This window comes from Mesitornis unicolor, unplaced genomic scaffold (assembly GCF_000695765.1).
Source record: "Mesitornis unicolor isolate BGI_N332 unplaced genomic scaffold, ASM69576v1 scaffold12595, whole genome shotgun sequence".
Taxonomy (NCBI): domain Eukaryota; kingdom Metazoa; phylum Chordata; class Aves; order Mesitornithiformes; family Mesitornithidae; genus Mesitornis; species Mesitornis unicolor.
The window spans coordinates 143,794-153,084 of NW_010184902.1; the positions used below are offsets into that span (position 1 = coordinate 143,794).

Here is a 9,291-nt window from a genome sequence, read left to right on the forward strand (position 1 = left end):
GACTAAAATCTGGTGTTCCTGAGGGGGAAGAAGAGTTATCGTTCCCTTTGCAGCAAGCCGCTGTGGTTTCAGCTGCTGGACCTCTGCATTGTGCCCTGTGGGTGCAGGCCACGGCGCTACCCGGGTCCTGTTCTGGCCAGCAGCTGGTTGAAAAGTTTTAACAAGCTCAAAGAACAACCGAGTTTTCTGTTTCTAGTTTCAAAGATCACAAATGAAAATTTAAAAGTCTGTATTGATGGCTGCTAGGAAACCTGGTAATTAAACAACTTCGTTGAGATTACAAATTGCAAGACTTGGGGGGGATAATTTGGCATCCTGAAGATGCCCTACCCTGCATATTTGAAATACTTGATTTATCAGGTAACATTTTGATAAAATCTCTTCCTCTACTAGTTACAATCAAAAATGTAAAATAAAAAAAAATACATGTGTGTTTTATATTTAGATTTAAAGGAAAAAAAAAAAGACTTTTCAAAACAGACCGTATGGGGGAAGTTGTCAATGTCTTAAATTGCTCAAACATGGTGCACTGAGCAGCTGATGAGCATCCGCCTGTAGCAGAAACTGTAAAACTTCTGACTTGAGGAGCAGAAACAAAGCTGGATGCCTGGAATTCGGTACTGGAAGGGTGAGAATTCCGGAGAGAGGGAGAGCTTCCTACCAGGTCCTCCTGGTTACCTGCTCCTCCTGCCAGCAGCCATGGAGCGGGCTGGACGTCCTCACAGCAAGCGCGTGGACCTTAGGTTGGGTGTGGGCAGTTGATGTTGAGTGACCTGGCTTGGTGATCCAAGGGCAAAACCACCGTTCCCAGTTTAGTCAGTCTCTCTCTGTCCCCAGGAAAGAGAGACAAGCTGTGCCCTTAGCCCCTGTACTCCCCTAACTGGGGTCCCATTAAGGTCTTTGTGTGTTGTGGCATCGCGCTCCTTGTGCTGATGAGCAGCCCATGGTGTCGGGACCTTCCAAGGCGGGTGCCACAGGTGACAGTTCAGGACTTTAACTCTGGTTATTTTTGCAAACCTGATGGGAACTGCTGAAACTTGTGAAAGCAAATGCGTTCATGTGCCGTGGATGGCTTTGTAATAGCTGGTATGTTCAGACACTGGTGCAAGTGCAGGCAGGATCCTTCAGGATCTGCCTCTTACAGCAGTTCCCAAGTCATTCCTAAATGAGCTTCTGCACATCTTTCTTTCTCTCTCCCCTCTCTGTGCTGTCTGTCGTTCCCACTCGGGTGACTCTGTTTCGAGCTCTGCACCTTTTGCTGTTTGACAGCTCCAGCAGCGGTGGCGGCGTTGCTCTGGGATCCCAAACTCCCTTCAGACAGCGGAAACATCTGTTCGACTTTATACTTATTAAGTTTTAATTTCCATCTATCCTCTGCTGTCTTTATTAATCTATAGTGATTTGGAACAAAATTAAATGGCTGCTCATGGTAGTCAGATGAGAATAATTTTTCGTAAGCCTTCTGAGTTTGGGTGGAGGGAAGAAAAAAGCCCTCAGTGAATATCCTGCCAATAAGACACCACAGTCCTCTGAGTATGTTCTTGCAGAGTGCTACGAGGTTTGGGGAGGTCTTGCCTTTTTGTCTGTTGAGGTACCAGTTTCTTATAGAAAAGCATTTTTAATGTCGGTTTTAAGAAAAAGATGTCTTCTATATTCCGTATAAAGCCAGGGTAAACGGTATTTTCGGCTGAGTATTTTTTATGGCTCTTTCAGAGAAGTGTATTTTTAGCCACACGGGCTGATGTTATGTAAGCAGTCTCATGGGACAGCCTAAATAGAACCAGAAATAGCAAGAGATGACAAAATCTGGTACGAGGTTTTTGACCAAAAGCTTAATAGGAGAATCTGCTGTGAATCCGGACCTGGAGGAGTATGTGGTCTGTCCTCACCTACCCATTCAACACATCAGCAAAATGCCTCTCCTTTTTAGCATTCAAGGTATATAAGTAATGAATGTTAAACTGAAGAATCCTATAATACTGGTGCTTATCATTTACATAACACTTTAGAAACAAGTTTGTAATTAAAATCTGCTGAAAGCATTGGGCTCAGATGTTCCACTTACTGCTTTGAAATCAGTAATGTCTGAACGTGAGGCTTAATGATGCTCCACCAAAGATAGGGCAAAATGGCATTTATTTGGTTATTTTGGCTTTGTTTGGTTATACAAAGTATTGAAATAGGTTTGTTTTGTTCCTTTCCACCCTAGGTACACTGGAGCCCCACTTGTCTGGCTTGTTGTGGACAGCGATGCTGATATCTCTGGCCATCGTTATAGCTCTTCCTAAGCCCCACGGCATCCGAGCCTTAATTGCTTCTACAATATTACGACTAATATTTTCAGTTGGTTTACAACCTACTTTATTTCTCCTGGGTGCATTCAACGTAAGTATCGAGTGGGCTTTTTGGAAGCCCACTTCTGTTGCGTCTTATGTAAGGGTTTCTTACCTGCTCGTGAAGACATCAGGCAAAAATAGCCTGGGACATTGTGGTGGAACACAAGAAAGGTAAAGAAGTCTCTGTGACCCTGAAGTACTCAGTTATTCACTCAAACCCATCTCCTGTTCAGTGACTAAGCTACAGTATTTTTGGGGTTGTGTAATATCCACTAAATGATGCATTTCCCAAATGTCTGCAGCCTACCTGCCAGCCAAAAGCCGACACCAAGCAGTTTTGCTACAGTAATGTGTGGACCGAGCATGTAAGCTGAGCCCCCAGAGACCTTCATTAAGACTCAGACCCAGATACTTGTGGTCTCTTGTGGTGAGGGAGCCAAAAGCGTTTCTCTCTGACTGAGTCAGCAGGAGCAGTGCAAAGATACGTCTTCTCAGAGTCTTTGCCTTTATTATGAAGGGCCCAGCTTTCAAGTGCATCATTTAATAGCGCTCCTTGTCTTCAAAATACGTCACTGAGTGCCTGTGCTGCAGAATCAGAGTTGCATTGTGAGGGTGGTTGTTGTCGTTATTGGTAATTTTAGCATTTAGCAGGTTCCAGGTGAGTGGAAGGCAGCCTTTCTGCTGGTGCTGATAACTGGGGCTACCCAGGAGGATTGCAGGGTGCATGACTCGAGGGTGAATTGCTGAGGGAATCTGGAGCACTGGGTTATTAGCAAGTGATAGGAGGTGGTTTGGAAATGCAAGAGTTGCTGTAGGCTGGAGAGTTGTCTGACTGCAGAAAGTGTCATGCTTAGAACAGGGTGAGTTGGTTTGGTTTGGTGTTTTTTAATGAAGATTTACCTCTCACACCAAGAAGTGTTTTTCTTCTTTAAATCTTAGTCTTGATGCCCTTGGACAGCAAGCTGGACACAGGAGTCGGTGTGCACATTTTATTAGATGTGTGCAGCTCTCGGCTCACTGTGTTGGCTGTGCAGAAAACACAACAGAAAGCAGGTTTTGGCTGATGTGTAAAACACTGTCGTGTAACAGACAATTCAGCATGGTGGTTGGTATCATCATGGAGCCGAGTTATCTCCAGCTTTGAAAAATTGACCTTTTTTGTTCATAAAAGCCACTTTTTTTTTTGTTCATAAAAGCCAATGTAACTAATTATGGTCAATCTTTCCTTAGGTTTGTAATAAAATCATTTTTCTGATGAGCTTTGTGGGTAACTGTGGAACCTTCACTAGAGGATACAAGGCGATGATCATGGATGTAGAGTTTCTCTATCACCTGCTGTACCTTCTGATTTGCGCGCTGGGGCTGTTTGTACACGAATTTTTTTATAGTTTGTTGGTAGGTATTCGCTTTGCCCTCAATGTTTTTCTGTTTGTGTTGTAACTATGTAAAGTCCCACCTCGGGCATATCGAGATGTGTCACACGCCGCTTTCTGTTTCGCTCCTGGGAGCTGTTGTGCAGGCGCTCCTTGGAGAACCGCACGCTGGAGATCTTGCTTGGGAGAAGTCATGGTGGGAGGCTGTGGGACTCCTACCACATCTCTTCTTCCTGAGGTGTACAGACAAGTGGGGATTTTTTTGTCCTCCTTAAGCAAGACAGGTGTTTAAGGTTAAATTCAGATACCATTGCTCATCACAGTAGATGTAGATGCAATTACAAAGGTATTTAGCATTTTCCTGTGTGTTAGTCCTCTTAGACTTCAAAGGGACAGGTTTTTTAGGTCAGATGTATTCCTTGTGACCATGTTCTGACTTCCAAGATTATAAAACAATTTAAAACTTGACTTCAAGTTCTGTCAATACCTGGTGAAGGTTTAAGCCTTCTTAAGGTCATAAGAGCTCTTATACATGAGAGGAAAAAAAATCATTGAAGAATCTAGCCATAGAAATGTTAGTAGGCACTTTTGGAGTTACTGTGCTATGAGTAAGAGGCACACAGTCTTTAAAGATGGTTTACTCTGTTGCTGTCAGTAACTATAACAGTGTCTGTGCTCTTTGAGCACTTGGTTACCTTTGGAGCACCTCCTTAGCTGTAGCTAAGACTTGAGACCTGACACGAATTACACAGATGCCTGGCATATGTGGTTTTTCTGTTTGGGGTGGAATTCGTCTTGCACACCACGATACTTCTAAGAATAAGCACTGAAGGAGTATATCTGGTGTTGGTGGAGAAAATGTGCTACTTTTAAAGCAAACCTTAAGTCCCATTCAGAATGCTCTATTTTTGTTCCTTTGTTTGATGCTTGCTACATCCTCTGAAAATTGAATTGGTTATTTTCTGTATTCATGTAGGTCTGATTTAACAAGTACCTGTCCTCTCACTGTCAACCAGCATAGCCAGCAACCTGCCTGGCCTATTCTGGTGAATTGTCACAGACTCAGAGGACTGAAAAATGAAGGAAAAGTCTGTAAAGAAATTTAAACAAAGAATTTAAGCAAAAGTATTGCTTGTTTAATTATACAGTCAGTAAACTGAGGTTTAAAGGAAATAGCTAATTGCATTTTGAAATGAGCTCTTTTGAGGTGGCAATGGGGCAGACAGTACTAAAAAACAGATACAGTAGATATACGCTGTATATGTAGCCATTAAGCTAGAATACCTGCCCTCAACCCAGGTAGGAACTTCTTCCCATGCTGCTGCTCAGAACTGGGGGCTGTGAAATGCAGATGCAGAGGAGGTGCAGCTGCCTCGTTATTCTTGTTTCAAAGTGCACAGCACAAGACTGGTACAATGGAGGTGAAGGACCCCATCTGCCCCACTTGCTGCTGCATTTTTTTTGCCAATATGCTAAATTTCAGATAATTTTTAAAAGAAAAAAAAAAAAACAAAAAGGTGCTTTAAAGGCATTTTAAAACATCAGATTGGTATTGTTAATGTGCTGCCCCATGCTATGCCAACATGTAGCATGCCACCAGTTGTATTGGTAGTACACAGAGAAACAGCCTGTGCTTTTGTTCGTTGTCCCCAGCTCTTTGACTTGGTGTACCGAGAAGAGACTTTGCTGAACGTCATCAAGAGCGTCACTCGCAATGGGCGCTCCATCATCCTGACGGCTGTTCTCGCCCTCATCTTGGTCTACCTGTTCTCCATAGTGGGGTACCTCTTCTTCAAAGATGACTTTATCCTGGAAGTAGACAAGCTCCCTAATGAAACGTTACTGCCAGGTTGGTACCAGTGACTCATTTTGATGGCTTGTGTTGAAGAAAGTAATGGGCTTCTGTTCCCCAGGGTGTGCAAGACATACCAATTCCCTCACCAGTTTAATAATTTCTTTCTTACAAAGGACACTGTTTAAATAGAAAATAAAATTTAGAAGTTACTAATTGGGGCAAATGGATACCCCAGAATTTTTACAGAACACTGCTGTCTGCTGCAGCATAAAGAGGGATGGGGAGGAAGAACCCCTGGAGGTAGCACTTGGGCTCTTCTGCACACAGTTGAGCTTTCTCCTCTCACTGTTTGCTAGAACAGTTGAGATTATCTAATTCAGCTACACCTACTCCCTCCCTCAGTTTAATTACAAGCAGACTTTAGGTAGGCCATCGTGGAGAAGGCTCTGCACTGGGAGAATTCAGTTCTGCCTCTGTTTGCCAGACCTTGAATGCTTACATTGGCTTTTAATGGTGGGGTTTTGTTTCAACATAACAAAAATTAGTACTTTATCTGAAATCACAGACTGAATATAAATGAAGGGCATCAAAGGGATGCTCCTGTGAAGCAGAGGTTTATATCTGTAATTCTGGTTTGCTCAGTTTTATAGAATGTGTTAGCCTCCCTCAAATACTTGCTGCAGTTTAAACTCCGTAGCAGACTTCTCTGTGCTGACCTTAGGTTGCTTATTGTAAGTTAAAATTGGGGGTTTTGCCACCCTGCAGCATCAACCTACTAACTTAGTGGGTCACACTCATCTGGGGTTTGTCTTTGTTTGGTTTTGGTTTTTTTTCTCTGATACTGGAGCTATTCAGACGAGTATTATCTGTCATTCCCACTATTTTTTCTAATTTTACTGCTAACCCTGTGAGAGACCCAAACCTCACTGACCCTATTATTTCACTTTTCATGCAGCTGGAGAAATGCCAAAGAAGTATTACTGTGTGGCAGTAGGTTTGTTTTGGTACTCTAAAGGCAATGAAAGGCAGTTTCAAGGCACCTTCAGAATCCACTGTGCACTAGAACATAGTCATTTTGGAACCATTTCAGTTGCTCTCTCAACTTTGGAGCTGTTGCAAAATAAATGCACAACTTTGTTCTTTAATTCATAGAATTAAGAAAAAAAAATGTTTGAATTTGAAGTCACTGGATGTGTAAGTGGACAGGATATTATGATAATACACTATTCTAAATCTGCCTAGTAATTGCACACTGAACATGATAGGATGATACCTTAATATCTGCGAAGTAATCTTGCAAAACGTGCTAAATGTTAAACTCTCCATTTGCTTCATCACCACCTGTTTTTAGATCGCACAGAACCAGGTGAGACCATGACCGGAGAGTTTCTTTATTCAGATGTATGCAAAGCAGGGAGCAGTGAAAACTGTTCTTCAATCATTCCTTCAGACCGTAAGTATCTGCTGTTGAATTCATAACTCACACCTTGAGTTTTCACACTTTCTCAGGTTAAGTACCTTAAATTAGACAAATTATAATTTCTTAAAAAAAAATTCCCACATAATAAATCTGGGAACAAAGCTATCACAAGACTATCTGACTTGAAATAGGATTAATTTAGGCCAACAGCATAAATGGCATTTGTTACATTAAGTGATTAAACTAGAGAAACTTAGAACTAAACCATATTTTAATAAAAGACTGTCTTGACTGTTTAATTTTTTACCTTATCAATTTAAGAAGGAAGTGATGCAGTTTACTTCTTTACAAAGTTTATTATTTTAAAACATTAGGCTATTAAATATGATCTCAGAGGATAATACCCTGTGAAATACAGAGCAGAACATAATTTATTGTCAGCATTATTCTATCTAGCTAACTAAGGAAACTGTTTTTAATATGGCAGGAAGTACTCAATGGATTAAGCAGAGAGGGTAGGTCTGGGGGGTTCTGAGATCAAAAAAGTACATGTGAGATATTGCTTGTAGCATAATCGCCAGCCTCAGATTGGGCAGTGAAATATTTCAGTTTTATTTTCTAGAAAATGTAACTTGCTTCTCAGAGATTGATGATGCTGGCTGTGAGAGCCAGACAGAACACCACTATTTCTTTTAGAAGTGGAGCTCTTACATGGTCAAATGCTCCAAAGGTCAATAATGGCCATGAGCCCGTGCTCGCACGAGGAGATGGCTCTGTTTTGCTCAAGTGTCCTCTTTGATAAGCTAAGATTCAGCATTGATACTACAACAGCTGCTTTAAGCATCTCTAGGAGGAGTGAGCTGCTTTGTCGTTATACCCTTTGGCTGCGGAAAGGAAAACTCCAGAGATGCTTTTATACCATAAATAATCAACCCGATATCAGAGTCTTATGTGGCCAGGGATAGTAATGATGCCCAGCTCTTTGGCTATTTCTCTGCCATCTTGCATTTTGGGTATTTCTGGATTGCACAAGGATTTGGGCCTTTCTAAGGCGTTCTGTGGGAAGGTGGGATCTGCTCATGAGCATTTTTATGATGAAATGAAAGTCATGAGGCTTTTAATGGGTACAGGGAGAGTAGATGAGACTAGGTAAGGAATTCTCACGGTTCTGCAACTGAAACAGTGAAGTTGGAGGCTTCAGCCAAATGAAGACAGGGTCAAAAAAAGGCATTACTTTTTTAGTAAAATGCTGTTTCCATAAGCAGTGATATTTTAGCCATTTGAAAAATACAAGTGGAAGTTGCCATTTTGAGTGCAGCCCAAAGGCTCTGCAATCTGTCAGGCACCAAGGGAGAGCGTAAGAGGCAACACTTTGTCCTCAGAGCTGTCAGAAAGCTACGATTCTGTATAAACAGGCATCTGGTGATCTGAGCTCGGCATGCTAACAGAAATTGAAAGAGATATTTCACCAAGTCAAAGACAGCAGCTCAAGCACAAAAGAAAACTCTTGCTGGTGGGGAGAGGAGGGAAGGCTGGAGCCAGAGCAGAGACCTGCTCCGATGGGCGGCTCTTCACAGGAGCTGAGGAGGTTTGCAGTGCAGGCTGGAAATCCGTCTGTTTTTGCAAAGGGAAAAGAGAGCACAACCAGCAGAGAATGGAGAGAATTACTTAAAACTGATCTTCTTGTCTTCTGAACGTGTCTTTGCTTGCTGTGTTAATAGAGCTGGTCACTGAAGAAATGGAGGAAGAGAATAAAGAGCATACGTGCGAGACGTTGCTGATGTGCATTGTTACTGTACTGAGTCATGGGCTCAGGAGTGGGGGTGGAGTAGGTGATGTGCTCAGGAAACCATCCAAAGAGGTAAATTATCACTGACTGGGGGCGGAAGAGTGATAACCATGTAGGGCTGGGGAAAATGTGTATACACTCCCTTTAAACAGATGTAGGATACATCGCGACTTGAAGGGACCACACTTTCTCTCTGCGTAACACAGTTAAATCTCTCTAGTATCAGATTAAACAGCAGCCAGTTCAAACCAGCTCCTACCCATCCTTTTTTTAGGGCTTTTTTAGCTTGAGGGCTGTCCAGAATGGGGCCCAAAAAGACAGAAGTGCTTTGGGAGTTCAGGATCTGAAGAAATAAGATAAGTAGAAGCTAATGAAAGGGTAACATGAGGCAGCAGAATGGGGATGCTGATGCCATGCTGGTGGCATGTGGGGAGCATCCCTAGTGAAAGGTAAGATGTGGAAAACGGGGAACGGATGAGAGGACAGTGACTAAGATGGTTTGGAGCGGAGACTGTGGGAGGAAGTGTGGATGTTGTTTGGAGCCATCGTCAGAGAGCCAGGACCAGAACAGCAGGCAT

General features: G+C 42.6%; 1 protein-coding gene across 4 annotated transcripts in view; it reads left to right on the forward strand.

The window, feature by feature from the left end:
* ITPR1 (inositol 1,4,5-trisphosphate receptor, type 1) overlaps nucleotides 1-9,291 on the forward strand; it is a 158,101-nt gene that overhangs the window by 129,860 nt on the left and 18,950 nt on the right. For 3 of the 4 annotated variants that reach the window (XM_010184650.1, XM_010184648.1, XM_010184651.1), the window contains 5 exons: nucleotides 2,210-2,385; nucleotides 3,567-3,731; nucleotides 5,363-5,558; nucleotides 6,865-6,957; nucleotides 8,646-8,785. In XM_010184650.1, coding sequence (XP_010182952.1) covers nucleotides 2,210-2,385; nucleotides 3,567-3,731; nucleotides 5,363-5,558; nucleotides 6,865-6,957; nucleotides 8,646-8,785 — 770 coding nt within the window. Of the gene's footprint in view, nucleotides 1-2,209; nucleotides 2,386-3,566; nucleotides 3,732-5,362; nucleotides 5,559-6,855; nucleotides 6,958-8,645; nucleotides 8,786-9,291 lie in introns of all 4 variants that reach the window. The other variant, XM_010184649.1, reaches the window with a different exon arrangement.